The sequence below is a fragment of the Contarinia nasturtii genome, unplaced genomic scaffold (assembly GCF_009176525.2).
Source record: "Contarinia nasturtii isolate CC-2019 unplaced genomic scaffold, AAFC_CNas_1.1 Cnas_scaffold_1101, whole genome shotgun sequence".
Lineage (NCBI taxonomy): Eukaryota > Metazoa > Arthropoda > Insecta > Diptera > Cecidomyiidae > Contarinia > Contarinia nasturtii.
In genome coordinates, this window is record NW_022198445.1 from 12,586 (window position 1) to 27,861 (window position 15,276).

Consider the following 15,276-nt stretch of genomic DNA (forward strand, 5'->3'; position numbering starts at 1 on the left):
CACTTTCTTTTTCTTTGCACGAAAGGTTCGTTAATTACATAGCGGTGATGAATGTTTAAGGCACAGCATAAGAAATAGATTGGGCTTTTATATTGTTTGATTTAATTTTTATTCAAGGTACAGACATTTTAAATTAGAATTCTTATAACGAAGAAAACGAAATTGTAATGCTGAAAAAAATGAGAGTTCAAACCAAATAATACCAAAAAAATACATAAATCGATTTGGGTCTATGTTTTTTTCTTCTTCTACATTTTGAAAATGCATTGACATTGTTTTTCGCTCTATTAAACGTATCTGGATCGAATTCCATATGAGGGAATAACAAAAGGAAAAACAATTGCAAACTACGTGACTTAATCATTAAAAGTTGGTTCATGGATACGGCACATATGTCACCGAATCGACGTGGTTTTGTTGCTTAGCTCATACAGTTGAACGGTTTAATCCGTTTTGTTGCTTAGTTTACTTTTGTTTTGTTGTTATTGCTTAATTTACAAATTGCACTATAAAAATGACCGAAGTACAGTATGGCAAAGTAAACCGTGCTCAAATATGAGATTATCACAATGGTTAAAAATAGATCGAAAACAGCTGGTTTTACACTGCATCCGGTGAAAATGGCATAGTTATGATCGGTAGAAAAAAAAACAAGAAACAAAAAGTTAATTACAATTCATTTGTGTGACTATTTTAAGGCATCGAGTGTGCGCTCTCTCACCTGTAAATGTTCAGTACACCGTCTTGTCCGTCGTAGAACATAAAGTCTGGCTCACGTTGGTCTGGTTTATCGTATGAAATTTTTACATTTTTCAAGTATTTTTCAAAGGCATTCTTAACATCATTATTGATCAAAGATGAGCGAGAATAAAGCCATGGTTGGACTGTTTCACTTGTGATTGCCTAAAAAATAAATTGAACGATTCAAATATAAATTCTATAAATATAGCTCATTCTCCTTCGTATTTTCATAAAATGTGCAAAACTCACAATGGTTCCTGTGAAAATTTCTGTATTTGGTTCGGTTGGTGTTTGAGAATCTCCATTGGCCGCGCTTGTATTTCGATAAACGTAGCTGGCGAGAGTTTCAGCAATAACTTTGGCATTCAATTGGGCAATTTCAAGTGTTTTCTTGTGACTTTCCTCAAAGATGGTGGTTCGTTGTGGATCTTTGTATGATTTTAAATTTGATATGGTAAATGCTGGTATGCGTTTCATGCTATAGCGCTCATGTTCCCATGCAAGCTGTATCCGGCAGTGAAAAAAAATTATTACAAAAATGAAATGAAACATTCTTTTGCTATTTGCAAAAGGCCTCCTTTCTCACCTGTGCATCGGCTAAATTGATCTTTTTATGTACACCTTCGACCGATTGATTTGCATATCGTTGAGCATTTTGTTTCAACAATTTATAGAACGTATTAATGTTGGTGCCTTCCTTGGGTGGTTTCGATACATGCACAAATAATTCATTCAAACTAGTTTTGCCCAACGAATCCAAACACAATACGAATTCAACATTTTGTAATGCCGAATTTTCGTCAACATTTGCGTCCAACCATTTTTTTGTACCTTGGAAATTGACTAGATTACCAGATTCGGTGAGTAAAAATAAGAAACGATACTTTGGTGCCATTCCAATGGAATTATGCACTTTGCTGAATGTGTCCATTAGACTGAAGAATATAGCCGCATCAACGTTGCTCAATTGGTTCTGAAAAAAGCATGATATAATTAGTACTCTTTTTAATTTTGGTCTTGAGTCTTTACAAAAGCCATCGCACTTACATTAATCAATCCAAAATTATCGATATGAGCTGTTATGATGATTGTGGGTAACTTGTTATTTGTGGATGCATCGCTGGATGCTTGCAATATTGGATAGAGTTCACCTTGAACGATTGGAATTTTGGATTGTTTGTTTGGTGAATGATGAGCACCGCTCACTTGAACCTGATATCCATTGGCTGAGATCGAATTTATAATTTCACCCAAAGCTGAATCGCGTTTGCCGGCATTTTTAATTTCGGCAACATCATCTTTTTCGTTGGTCTTCAGCTTTGAAATGTCATCGATAATATTGTTGAGTTCCGTATCATATTTCGAAAAGAATACTGGTATTGAAATCTCTTGGGCCAACATCGCTTGTTCTAAAATCGATATTTGCTGCAAATAAAATAATGAATACCATTACACAAACGACGTCTAATTGAATTTGAATAATTTAAAATAAATCCAATTATCATTCGGATTGCATTACCTGACGTTGTTCGGCATTGAGTTCAGTCAAATTTTGAGGTAGCAAAAGAATGAGGCCACCGGCTTTGGCACGAATTTCACGAAATTGGTCGGCTGTTAGATCCTGAAATCTGCAGATAAAAATAGATACAATAGCATAATCGATTCGGAGCCCAATTCAATTTAAATCCAAAATAAAACTCTTTTTACCTTGATAACACACAGTGTCTAGATGTTGACCATGTGTAAAGTGATTTGGCTTCTAAGTTGATGGCAGATGCACGACATCCTAAAATAAAACAAACATAATTCACATTGAACAATCATTTTTCGCCATTTATAGCAGTCATTTGTATTTATTTTTCGAAATGAATTTTTAAGTGGTGGCTTAACCTCAATCGGTAAGACATTTCACGGCAGCAGTAATTAATCATTACTATGAAAATGATAAGCAAATTGTTCACTTACCAAATGGAACACCGTGTAAATCGTATTGGGACATTCGTTGCACATTAAATTCGCTACTAGCTAACACTGGATTCGATGAACAAATCATGAGAATGGGCAACGTAATTAAAATGTAAATTGGTAATCCGCCACGGAATAGGTCGGCCAAATTATCTGCGTCTTCGAACATGGTTCACTTCTTTCTTTTTTTTTTTGGTTGGCTGGTATTTGAAAATTAATTTAGTGAATATTGTACATTTAATTATGTATGTTTGGATGTGTGAATTTAGCAAAAATCAATGTGGAGCAGCAACCACGAAAACGACAAATCGCAATCGTTTGAGTTTCGATACTGAGTGGAACGTGCAAATACTAAACTGAAGACAATTGAAGAAATTGATTGAAAGAAAAAGTGACACTACGCACAAATACCAAAATATATACGTACCAACACGCAGTCACCGTTCTAATAATGAAACATCGGTTCTATGACACTTCATCATGTACCGCACATACATATACACACACATACACGCATTAATCGTAGCAATTACTGTAGTACGAACACATGCGCGTGATTCGACCGCATAATACAAAACCATTTACAGTTTTTGTGTTCGACCGAATTTTCCTAATATGCATTGCATTTATTGAATGTGAGAATTTGACCAAATGCTCTTCCATAAATTGCTTTCAATTTTCATTATTGAGGGAAATATTTAACCAATTAAAATACCATTTGACATTTATGTTTGCGGTGTCACGAGACCATCGATAAACGCACACAAATGTAAAACAATTTAATGAGACAAAATGTGTGAGAGTGTGTATTGTGTTGCGGTGTATGTCCAGGATGAAAACAATGTGTTTATCAAATAGATTACATTACGTGTCTCAGTGAATCGTCCTATTCTTTTCAACGATTCGATTTGGACTGAATAGAAAAAAAGAAACAAACCAATTCCATTGTCAAATGGATTTAACAAATATTTTGATTGTGATTTTTTTGCATATTGCTTTGGTCATCGGTTCGCAAGAAACAAGTTCGAATGAAGCCGAACAAGGCCCAAAACTATTGAATCAAAAAGCCTGTAAGTTTTTAAAAGTCGTATCCGATACTTTGGTTTCTACATAATCTTCTTAATTGTTGAATATTTCAGACGCCAAATTATTTAAGGAGAGACGAAAAGAGGGCAAAGATCTACTGCAAATCATTAAGAATGAGGGCACTTACGAGCGAAAGTACAAATTGCTGGAAGGTGCATATGAAAAATTGCTAAATGTAAGACATTTCAATGGTTGCCGTTCGTACGAATTCAAAGAAATTTTAATTCACTAAATAACGCATTGTAATTGAATTCAGATCCTGCAACAAACACAGCACATAATACAAACCAGCCGATATGATCCATTAGTTGATAAATTTCCACCAAAAGATGTTCGTTTGTTCGATGCCATAACAGTAACGCTGGAAAATACGTGTTTATTTGGAGAGATTTTAATTCACAATCCAGACATTTCGTATCGCATGCTTGAGTCTCAGCAATTGGGACCGGATTGGAAGGAATTGATTAATTGGTGTATCAAATACGCACGTCAATTCAACGACAGAATTATTGACGACAAGAGTCAGGAGCTGTTGTGGTTAATCGATCAGGAAATCAATCCAGAGAAGCGAACAGAAAACTATATAAATCCATATCGAAGTTCCGTTCACCAAAAAGACGGCACAAAAAAGCAAAAGAAAGCGAAAAAACTTGAACGCGGACCTCGCATGGTATCCCGCGATGAATTCTAATATTTAAAATAACCGAAACTGTTTTTTTTTTGTCAATTTTATAAATAAATTTCACTTTTTATTATTGAATACTTAAGCCTATTGATTTATATTTTTATATTTTAATGGGTTCTTTTTTTCGAGAGAAAGAGATGTGTGACGATTTTGGAATGGCCAAGATTATCGGGCCTCATTGGTGTTTGGCGCGATTTTTGGTGCCACAAGCTTGCCATAGCCACCTCGACCAGAATCGAAATCGGTACGGTATTCGTCACGAACCTATTTGTTAAAATGAACAAGAAATTTATAATACGTGACCATTAAAAAAAAGAATATTCGGAATTTGGTACTTACTTGTCCGCCAGATTTGCCCCTTCCATATTGACGACCCTCAATGAAACCGGCATCCCAATCGACACGCACAATTCGATCATCTAAACGTGTACCATTTATGTAACGCATTGCATTCTCGGCATCATTCCGTAGATAATATTCGAGGAAGCAGAAACCACACGGTGTCTTCTTGAATTTATCTAAGCCCATCACAATACGTCGAATTTCACCGCATCGTGAGAATAGCTCATGGATTTGCTCTTCGGTTGTGTAAAATGACAAATTTCCAATGTAAAGGGTGGCCGAACCGCGTAACAATCGCTCTTGTTCGTTGCGTGTACCCTACAATTCATTTTATTGATGAAAAAAATTGAAATAAATCGAATATCGAATGAATCAATTGCATTGTTTGAGGTTAAAACTATGTAAATTTTAGCACAATTATTCCAAGCGTCTTGGCATAAATTTACCTTAAAATGTTGGTCACGATATGAACTGAGCTCCACCGATGGCGTCGACATTATCTTTACCGATTTTTATCTTGACTAAATCAATAAATTCCAGCGGCAATTGTGATTTTGTGCTACAATCCTTAGCAAACATGTAAACAATTTCGCCGAATGACGTTCATCGAATGTCAAACCATATTCCATGTATACTGTCTGTTCTGTAGCAACGCGCTGAAACGGCGAACAACGACAACACCACAGCGAAGCAATAAATTTATGCGGCGAATTCAATATTGTCTAATTTAACATTCTCGCATCGTCTTTGCACAATGATATGATCGACAAAGGTTGTTCGATAGAGAAAGAAAATTTAGTAGCTGAAATGCAATTTTCAATCAGAAAGTGTAAATTACGAAATAAAAAAACATTGCAAAGTTATCTTTAAGATAATTTTAAAAAAATTGAATTTATTCAATCAGATCCACATAGTTTTTATTGTTGTTTCTTGTTGTTTAAAAGCTACGATTAAAATTATTTCATCTTATCCACTAATTTCGAAATCGTACTGCGTAAATTTATTGCCATATCCCAGCATAATTGCCAACAAGTGTCATTGGCAAGGGTCCACCAGCTGCGAATAACCGTGTTCCACTCATATCATAGCAATGCGTATAAATCGCCGGAACATATCGTACTTGTTGAAAACCTTCAATATCTTCTTCAGGAAATACATATCCTTTGCTTGCCTTCAGCACAACCGTACGCGATGAATTAATGCTACTCTCTAAATATTTTCCGGCTCTCAAATCATAAAACATTAACATTCCCAAGCCCGTTCCAACGGTTAACACATTCTCTTGAAAACTAGCCGAACGAATGCCACAACCTGAGTATCTTGATGCAATTTTTTTGACCGCTTGCAATGTTCTCGGATCCAAAAGTAATGTATATGATCGACAACCAACTGCATATAAACCTTGCGGTTGGCTCGCAATGCACACATTATCTTGGCAATTTGGTAGTTTGCGTGATAGTTTTTGTGAAAATGTCTCCGCATTAAAAATATGAATGTAACCGTTTAGTGAAATAACGGCAATTTCCTTATAATCTGGATTGAAGCATAGCGCACGAATCTTTTGAGCGGCTCGACATTCTTTGACTGAAAATGCCGTTATACGTTCGGGTGTTGGGCATGTTTCTTCGTCACATTTTTCATTCACTTCACTTTTATCTTCATTGATACGCCACAATGCCATTTTTGCATCCTTTGACCCTGAGACCAGAAATTGATCGTCCAACCAACACATATCCATAACCCAATCACGATGACAATATTCACCAATATAAACTGGATCGAGTGTGGGCAATCGATAAACGGCTATATCCGCGCTATGTCTTGCCGTGGTCGCTAACAGCGTACGACTTGGATTTATTTCGATTGCATTGATACCATTTTGTGTTTCAGCGCCTGCTTGACGGCTTCCCTGCAACGTTGGAATGGCATCAACTCGCCTCATATTCACATCGTACACCATTAATTTATTGCATTTTGTACCAAATATGATTTGTCGATTGCTCAGCCATTGCGAGCAAAACACTTTATTTATATTGCCTAGAGATATGGCCGATTCTTTGAACATGTCATGCGTAAGAATGTGTCGACTTGCATATGTATGGCATACACTTCGCTGTTCCTTAATATTTAGTTCACGGCTTCGTACATAATCGACAAAATTATAGGATGTGTTCAGTACTTCATTTTGTTGTACGGGAGTTTCATCTTCGCTGTCCGAATCTTCGTATGTTACGAAATCATCGGGTTTATCTGGTTTACGACGTCGTTCTTGTCGTAATTGACGAGCTCGTGCACTCCTCTCTTCAAGTCGTGACAGTATATAACAAGGAGGTCGTCGCCCAACAATGCTTCTGCGTACTGTTTTCGACATATTGGATATCTTTTTTTGATCGAAATCGTCGTTTTCACCAAAATAAAATCACCAAAACTATCCGAATCCAGTGTTAAATGAATTAATTTCGATGTTAATTACACATACACTTTACAGTGATAATTATAAACAAAATGTCGATTATCAATAATGGAAATGAAAATGTGAATTTAGATCATCAGCAAATTACGAAATTACGTCATTTAATATTTTGACGATTAACTGCAAGTTTACTTGCAATTTTCACATCATTTTTATACGATTTCAGCTTTTTACACATAGCAAATGATTCATAATCGACTTTGATGAGCAAAAAAAACTTTCTTTGATTACAATGAAAAAAAAAAACTATGAATTCGTAGTTCAACTTTTCCAGTGCCAATCAAAGACCTTCTTCAACTTATAAACAAATTACAGATGACGTTTTGAGAATGTCAAATAATTGAACTGCTTTCATAGCAACACAATCGCACGACAACACCAGCGAATTCCAAATTGTCTAACTCGTTGAGGCAACAGCACTTTGAAATATTGAACAATTATTCGTTGAAATATTGAACATTATTTTATTTTTCAAAAACTTAAATAACTTTGTAGCTTCAAGTTGCCAATGCATTTGCATTAATTTATTTTGAGCGATTCGTATCAGGCCAACTGTACAATAAAAATGCAATCAATATTATGAACATTTGTTTGTTTCTTTTCTTATTGGACGCATTCAATGAACTGAAATAGCAAGAAATTACCTACGCACTCTTTATTTTCTTTGAAAAATTACTCCAAATTCAAAACATACTCTGTTGATATTCAATGACATTTTTATTTCCAAAATTTAAATTCACAGCAAAAAAATGCAACGATCAAATTATCATAGATTTCAATTTATATTTCATTATAAGTGGGCTTACGATTTTTAACTTAAATTTGTGAAAAAAACCAAATCAAATAAATGCTCATGACATTGATAATGCTGCATATGTGCATTGTATGATACCAATGTCATCACTAACGTTCTTCAATCCATACGATACGCCCTTTGGAACGGTCACATCACAACCAGCAAAAGCGTCCATGGTGGTATCGTCACATTCTATAAGGAATTCACCTTTAAGCACGTGCAATTCCTGAAGATAAAAAGACAATTGGGTTTTATTTAAATTAGTGGCTAGTTATTCTGTAAAAAAAAATTATTTGTCATCTTACCACTTCATCGCGACTCGGTTCTTTGGCCTTCGATGCTCCCCCCTTGAATCGCATGAAACCAACTGATGGCTGTGATGCCAAAGATGGTACAAGACCAAAGTCAACGCCGTCTTTTTCTATATAAGAAATGTTATCGGTTGACGAAATTTCTGTGGAACAAAAAAAAATTAAATTGGAAAATGTGTAAATAATGTGAAAAATTTATATGAGCTAGAAAAAGAATCAAACATACCAATTTGATCACCATGTATGAGTTCAACATCAGCATTTTCATCATGGATTGGATCCTTTTGACTGAAATCAAGCATACGTTTCCACCAATTTTCTTGTTCCACCATTTCGAAAAGTTTTTTCAAAAAGTCATTCTCTGTACTTTCGTAGTCTGAATTTTTATGTCCCAGAAAATCTTCAGATTCATCATCATCATCGCATGTGTCATCGGGAAAATCTTCAAAATCTTCAACTCTTTCCGACATATTGAAGTATCCAACAATTCTTTCTTGATTGGAATTGTCGTTCTCACAAAAAAAAAAACAAGAAAATGATCCAAATCTAGTGTTGAATGAACGTATTCCTATGTTAACTTGCAACTTAATTACACGTACGTCGTACATACACTTTAAAATATAGACTGTCAATAATGGAAAAGAAAATGTGAATTTAGATCATCAGCAAAGCCGCCTTCGATCAGAATGACAAGAGAAACTAAAAAACGTAACTCAACTGTCCCATTGCCAATGTAAGACCGTCTCCAACTCATAAACAAATTACAAATAACGTTTTGAGAATGTCAAACATTTGTAATGCGATCATAGCAACATAATCGAACGACAACGGCAACACCAACGAATTTTTTGTGCAGCGAATTCAATATTGTCTACCTGGTTGAGGCAACAGCATTTTTTCACACACCATCGAATCAAAATATTCGTTAAAATATTAAATAAAACATGTAGCTACATGTTTTCAATTTTGACGTTTATTTTAAAATAAATGACTTTGTAGCTTCAAACAGCCAATGCATTCATTTATTTCGCATGTTTCGTATCAGGTATATTGTGCAATAAAAATGCAATCAATATTATGGTAATTTGTCTTATGATGGTAGGATAAAATGTTTCCTTCAATTCTTATTGGTCTCATTAAATGAACTACACTCCAAAGAAATTAATTACGATCCCATTCTTTCGTTTTGAAAATATATTCAAAATTCAAAGCATGCTCTGTGGATTGGATACACGTAATTCATATCGTCATCCCTTGAGTCATTTGTTGCTTTTGCACAGTAACGTTATTATTAGCAGTTCGCACGATAAATAGGCATAAAATTACCGAACGGTCAAATGCGATTCGATTTGGAGAGTACATGTTGAATGTGGTGCTCGAATTTTCTCCGCATTTTAGCGTGTTTATGGCGTTTGTTATATTTACCGTTGCTATGACAATGATTGTCCACTATGTGTATATTCGATGTTAAGCAATAATACATTTTGGTTAGTTTCAGTTCAACAAAGTACATAGACCAGAGTGGTTGATTCCACTCAATAATTTACGGTTTCAATTCTTTACGAATTTGATGATTTAGTTATGTAAATCGAGTTTCAATTAACAACTGTGTTAACGAGTCCAATTAAAGTAAAACTAATGTAATCCAACTCGTTATTCTTGTGAATATATGACATTTAGATTTGCCAAGAGATTCTATAAAACCATTCACAAATTATTGATAAAATGTGGGTTAGTTAAGTTTTAATTCGAGAATTGCTTCAATTAATTGTGAATAAGTGGGGCAACAACCTCAAAATGTTGAAGCACCCGATCTTTGCATTGTGTATGTGGAATATTTTCATTTATTTACCAATTTTGGCCAATGAAAATACCATCTTTCTGTATAATAACATTGAAAACTGTAAATCATCGGAATATTACGATGTAAATTATTTCATGTGCCGTGAATGTGATCCACAGTTGAGCCTGGTGCCATCGAAAAATGGTAAGAAATTACTACATTGTTTCCATTGTAAGAAAACTTATTATATTCATTTCAACATATCCAGTGCAGAGCCACAGTTTCGAAATATCATTTCGAATGGTGTATTTATACTCGTTTCAGTGCCAATATAAGGATAAATGTTTTATGTAGAGGCGATGTCATAAGTCAATTTGTTATTTTTACTTCGGTTTTTATGCTTTTATTTGAACGTTTGTTCCATTAATCGTTGTGTCGAAAAGCGGTTGCATGTTATGTCAAGTCAAGTCAGTTTTCCCCATCAAGAATATGTTGGCCAGTGTTGGAAAATTGCTTCCGTTAGGAATAAGCATTAGGCAACATATTATTTGCGTCTCTCATAAACATAGTCAATAGTCATATATGACTCAAACTATTTTCCAAATTGGTGTGTGAGTGTAAATCGGGACACGTTTCATTTGCCGTATGTTGAAAGCCAATTTTATTGGAACGATTTATTGACTTTGAACTTGTCTCAAGGCCATCGCTTCCGTACACTGATTTGTTCCGGATCAAAAATGCGATTAACATCGCCATGTAGTAAAAAAAACAAGTAGATATGTAAACACGCGCGAAACAGACACTAAGCTTATGTAAAACGATATGTTGATCTTCGTGCATATGAAAATTGAAAGCAGCGTATTCGGTATACATAGTCATAGATATTCAATTGGCGTGCTATCGTGACACTTGATTGCTTCAATTTTAATAAATATTTGTGTCTATGTTTCAGGTTTGAATTGTGTGTGCAATCAAAAGTCCATCACAAAAGTTGAGTACGATACAAATTTGAGGCAGCCAATTTGTTCTGCACTCAATTGTACGAATGCCATCGATTGCAATATTCAATTCTTCTCGCCGTTGTTGCGAACATCATTGTCATGCGGCTTGGGGCATTTGATCGAAGTAATATCGACATCACCGCCATCCAAATCAATACAAATACAACGAATTCCCGCAAAGAGCGTCGATAAGAATCAAACAACCAACTTTACATGTCCTGCGTATGGAAATGGCGAACAGTCACCGGCATTGGATTGTATAGATACCAAAAACTATGTTCGATTCAAAGATTATTGCATTCCGAATTATTTGATGAAGGATTTTTTGAATTACAAACAATTTAAAATTGGCACAAATCAAGCGACAACAACGATTGCCAATGATCTTTTTCAACATTTGGAATTTCTCGTATTTTTATGTCAAACGATGAAAATGATCGATTATTGTGAACACGTTGCGAATTTATGTGTGTTAACCGTTTATAATTTGGACAAATTTTCACCGTGTAACATATTTTACACAATGCAAACAGCACTCATCAGCACCGGAACCGATTCGTTTCAAACGAAATTAGTTCCGTTTCTATTTTATGCAAAGGGACGCAGCAATTCGGAAGATTTGGATAAAGTTATCGATTACCGATATAGATATATGAGAGATATTGACGACGCATATGACACGGATTTATATGATGGATTTAGTCAATTTCCGGTTAGTTCAAAAACTTTGTGGATTTGGATTCTTTTACATTTTTGATGGATTTTTTTTTAATTGAATAATTGTTTTTAACTTTTTTTGTATCAATAGGCATCGAATCGAATTTCTTTGTTGCTGGTGGCTCATAGTCTAAACGGAGAATTACAAACAATTCAACCACTTAAATTAGACGATTTGAATTTGTGTGGCATGCATCAGCAACAAGTACACTTTGGACAAAATTTGGCCAGCGCATGCCAAATTGACCTACGAGCTCTCATTGAAATTGGGGAACGGAAACAATCGTTTTTAAATTTGTTCTTAAATTATACGGAAAACAATTTAAATTTGGTGAAATCTGTTCCAATTCTGATTCGTAATGCGTTCACATACAATATGGTAAAGTATTTTGTTAAAATTTAATTCGGTGTTCTTTGCAAGTATTTAAATTTGATTATTTTAAACTTTTTAATTTTTTAGAGTCCATATGAACGTGATAAATGGCAATTTGTGAAGCGATTTTTCATGATCGACACATTTACTGGCCGAAATCGTACGTATCGATCTCATCCGTATGCAGCCGAAAATATTTTTGAAAAATACACAAGCATTCGATATGTGAAAAAGGTCGAATTACTCTTTCAACTGAATGAACACCACTACTATTTTGGCAATAAGATATCGGTTCCTCAGTTGATAGTCGAATATGCATCCATTGATATGCGTGAATTTCGATATGCAAATAATTTGGATATGGATTTCGAATTTCGTGTTACATTTACAAAAGAGTTTGGTATTGGCATTTTTTTGCACGTAAGTAACAAAAGAAAAAGAAAATCGAATACTTTATTAATTTTTCTACATTTTGCTTCAGATCCTATTTACGATTGCTATGGCGGCTGCATTTGGAATGGCCATTTTTCAAACGATGTCCTTCAAACGCCGCAAACAACAAAATGACTTTGATTCATTCCTTTTGGTGAAATTCATAATTCATTGTTGCTCAGCGGTGGGAACGGTGTTGTTTTTAAGTGCGTCATTTTTAAGCATATACATCTATTTTATCTACAAAACACAATATGTTGTGAAAGTGTTACCTCCATTCGGTGAATTGAAAATGATAAAATTCTTCTTCATTTTGTCGTTCATTTTGAAGGTGAGTTTTGTTTATTCTCTTTATCATTTCGTTCTCCGTTTTTCAACTTGGTCTCTCTGGTAGATCGTTAAATTCTGCCATCATTTGGGCTTGCAAATAAATTGCGATATATTTTTCATCGATTGGGAACGACCACGAGTATTTGAACATCAAATTACATTGAAATCCACAAATAACTTGGACACACCGTCCATTTGTTCGAGTGTAAGTTGATATGCAAGGAAAAATATGAGTCAGTGGAAATTCATTAATCAAATTTCAGGCTCGATATCAACAGAATGATGGACTGTCTGCATGGAGAACGTATTTTGTTGCAAATGAATGGCTGAAACTATCAACAAAGCGCAAATGTTCAATTGGCATTCAAATTTTGATGGTTTTACTCACAATCATCGTAAATATTTTTATCAACGATTCATTCAAAGTTTCAGACGTAATTTGGAATATTCATTTTAGGTGTTTCGCTTTGATTGGGCCCATCTGTTTTCATTCAAATCGATTTTCCATTGGCCATGGACACCAGGTAATTGTTCTATAAAATTGATGCCAAGAAAAATGAAAATTTAAATGTCCATTTGTTTTCATAAGACGCCGATCGGATCATTCGAAATGGACGTTCACTGGAAATGCTTGCAATTGGTTTGATTGTATACTGTGTTTGCTATGCAATTCAACGCGTTTTCAATTTTCTCATATATGAACGATACATACTCAATTCTATTCAACAATTTATCGACATTTGCTCCATGTCAAACATATCAATGTTCATTTTTTTCATTGACTCATACGGCTACTATATCCACGGAAGGTATATATCAAATACATGTGTATGCACAAGTCTTCAAGCTCTTTTTTTCCATTATTTTAGATCGCCACACGGCTTTGCTGACACTGATATGTGTTCAATGCTGCAACAACTGCGACGCGAGAGCGAAAATATGTGCGGCCATAGAGGCTTATTGCCAAATTCAGAACACCAAACTTTCTGCTTTTTAGCTCCATCACAATTGAGGTAAATATGAAAGATCTATTTCAATCGTTTTATAAAAAAAATGTTTTTTTTTTTTTTTTTGTTAATTATAGAGCTCTTTACAACAAATTGAAATCAACGCTGAGGAAATCAACGGAAGACAAAAATGGGCCACAAAACTATCAACAAAATCAGAATCAGCCCGATGAAACGGTTGGAAAGTTCTTTGAACAAAATCTCCAACAAATTGCTCATACAAACACAACGATCAATCGCTTTCTTAGTGCATTTATTGATCATGTACGGATCGAATCTGCTGTGGAACAAATATTTTTTTTTTATTTCACTTGAAATTCACTCATTTCTTTCTTGCAGGGACTGAAAGATTTGGACTATATAATACAAGAAAAATCAATTGTGGAATATATTTTTGACTTTGAATTTGATAGCAATGTCACTGAAAGTAAGAAATATTGACTTTGTTGAAGCTGGCAACTAATTTAATATTTTATTTCATACAGATCGCGGAACATTTTATATGGACAATGGTCATTCATTTGATAGTATTTTATTTTATGGCAACGAGCAGCTTTTATTCCAAATCGAAATTTTGCTATTCCTCTTCATGATTATAATATGTGGAAATTTCTTGTTTGCAATTTTAATTCTGGGAATTTGTTCAGAGGTTATTATAAATATTCTTCTCAAAGTAAACAATCGAACTTATTTGCTTAAAACATTTTTTTTTTCACCTTTCACAGATATTAAAACATACAATGCGATTGCTTGTAAAAAGAAATTTGTCCGATCAAACATTGATCGATGAACGATTTTTAATATAATTTTAATTCGTGTTCAAATGTATTTTTAAAATGGAAAATAAAATTGGTTGAAGTATTTAAGAAAAAGAAAATCGATTTTTTTATGGTAAAAAAGGCAGTTCGCGATCTCATCATCTTAACAATCGATCTATTTTTGGGTTTTTGATTTTGTAATCAATAATTTTTCTTTGTTCGACTCTATTGACGAGACTGCTGCGAACCACCCGACATACAAAGCATTTCAGTCGCTATTTGTATCGATTGTGAGAAATTCAAAGTTTAGTGAATTATAAAAATTCCAAATGAAAAGCCACAACAATGTAACTTTATACACACTCAATCGCAATCATATTTATCGTTCCATACACATATAAAATACATATAATATTCATCCGTTCCATCAAATAAACGTCATTGCATTTGTAAATAGCAACGATACGATTGTGTAC

General features: G+C 34.4%; 6 protein-coding genes across 6 annotated transcripts; 2 read left to right on the forward strand and 4 right to left on the reverse strand.

The window, feature by feature from the left end:
- Positions 1 to 223: 223 nt before the first annotated feature.
- On the reverse strand, positions 224 to 3,103 carry LOC116344631 (nicalin). Its single transcript, XM_031773254.1, has 8 exons — positions 2,707 to 3,103; positions 2,449 to 2,527; positions 2,261 to 2,369; positions 1,789 to 2,166; positions 1,328 to 1,714; positions 991 to 1,245; positions 722 to 903; positions 224 to 605 (listed from the first exon to the last, which is right to left on the reverse strand). Exons 1-8 carry the CDS (start codon positions 2,873 to 2,875, stop codon positions 461 to 463), a joined length of 1,704 nt encoding a protein of 567 aa, XP_031629114.1. The 5' UTR covers positions 2,876 to 3,103; the 3' UTR covers positions 224 to 460.
- Positions 3,104 to 3,296: 193 nt separating this feature from the next.
- On the forward strand, positions 3,297 to 4,519 carry LOC116344632 (coiled-coil domain-containing protein 134-like). The gene is made up of 3 exons (XM_031773255.1): positions 3,297 to 3,776; positions 3,846 to 3,967; positions 4,049 to 4,519. Exons 1-3 carry the CDS (start codon positions 3,659 to 3,661, stop codon positions 4,481 to 4,483), a joined length of 675 nt encoding a protein of 224 aa, XP_031629115.1. The 5' UTR covers positions 3,297 to 3,658; the 3' UTR covers positions 4,484 to 4,519.
- Positions 4,520 to 4,524: 5 nt separating this feature from the next.
- Positions 4,525 to 5,446, reverse strand: LOC116344633 (nuclear cap-binding protein subunit 2). Its single transcript, XM_031773256.1, has 3 exons — positions 5,266 to 5,446; positions 4,817 to 5,137; positions 4,525 to 4,741 (listed from the first exon to the last, which is right to left on the reverse strand). Exons 1-3 carry the CDS (start codon positions 5,314 to 5,316, stop codon positions 4,643 to 4,645), a joined length of 471 nt encoding a protein of 156 aa, XP_031629116.1. The 5' UTR covers positions 5,317 to 5,446; the 3' UTR covers positions 4,525 to 4,642.
- Positions 5,447 to 5,728: 282 nt separating this feature from the next.
- LOC116344630 (DDB1- and CUL4-associated factor 12) lies at positions 5,729 to 7,513 on the reverse strand. The gene has a single exon (XM_031773253.1). It carries the CDS (start codon positions 7,188 to 7,190, stop codon positions 5,820 to 5,822), a length of 1,371 nt encoding a protein of 456 aa, XP_031629113.1. The 5' UTR covers positions 7,191 to 7,513; the 3' UTR covers positions 5,729 to 5,819.
- A 536-nt stretch (positions 7,514 to 8,049) lies between these two features.
- LOC116344654 lies at positions 8,050 to 9,156 on the reverse strand. The gene is made up of 3 exons (XM_031773294.1): positions 8,626 to 9,156; positions 8,394 to 8,542; positions 8,050 to 8,314 (listed from the first exon to the last, which is right to left on the reverse strand). The coding sequence occupies exons 1-3, from the start codon at positions 9,005 to 9,007 to the stop codon at positions 8,144 to 8,146; spliced, it is 702 nt and encodes a 233-aa protein (XP_031629154.1). The 5' UTR covers positions 9,008 to 9,156; the 3' UTR covers positions 8,050 to 8,143.
- Positions 9,157 to 9,914: 758 nt separating this feature from the next.
- Positions 9,915 to 14,860, forward strand: LOC116344629 (meckelin). Its single transcript, XM_031773252.1, has 14 exons — positions 9,915 to 10,386; positions 11,135 to 11,895; positions 11,992 to 12,279; positions 12,361 to 12,693; positions 12,755 to 13,036; positions 13,100 to 13,240; positions 13,299 to 13,430; positions 13,493 to 13,559; positions 13,625 to 13,844; positions 13,905 to 14,048; positions 14,120 to 14,306; positions 14,382 to 14,469; positions 14,528 to 14,691; positions 14,768 to 14,860. The coding sequence occupies exons 1-14, from the start codon at positions 10,197 to 10,199 to the stop codon at positions 14,846 to 14,848; spliced, it is 3,078 nt and encodes a 1,025-aa protein (XP_031629112.1). The 5' UTR covers positions 9,915 to 10,196; the 3' UTR covers positions 14,849 to 14,860.
- Positions 14,861 to 15,276: the final 416 nt, after the last annotated feature.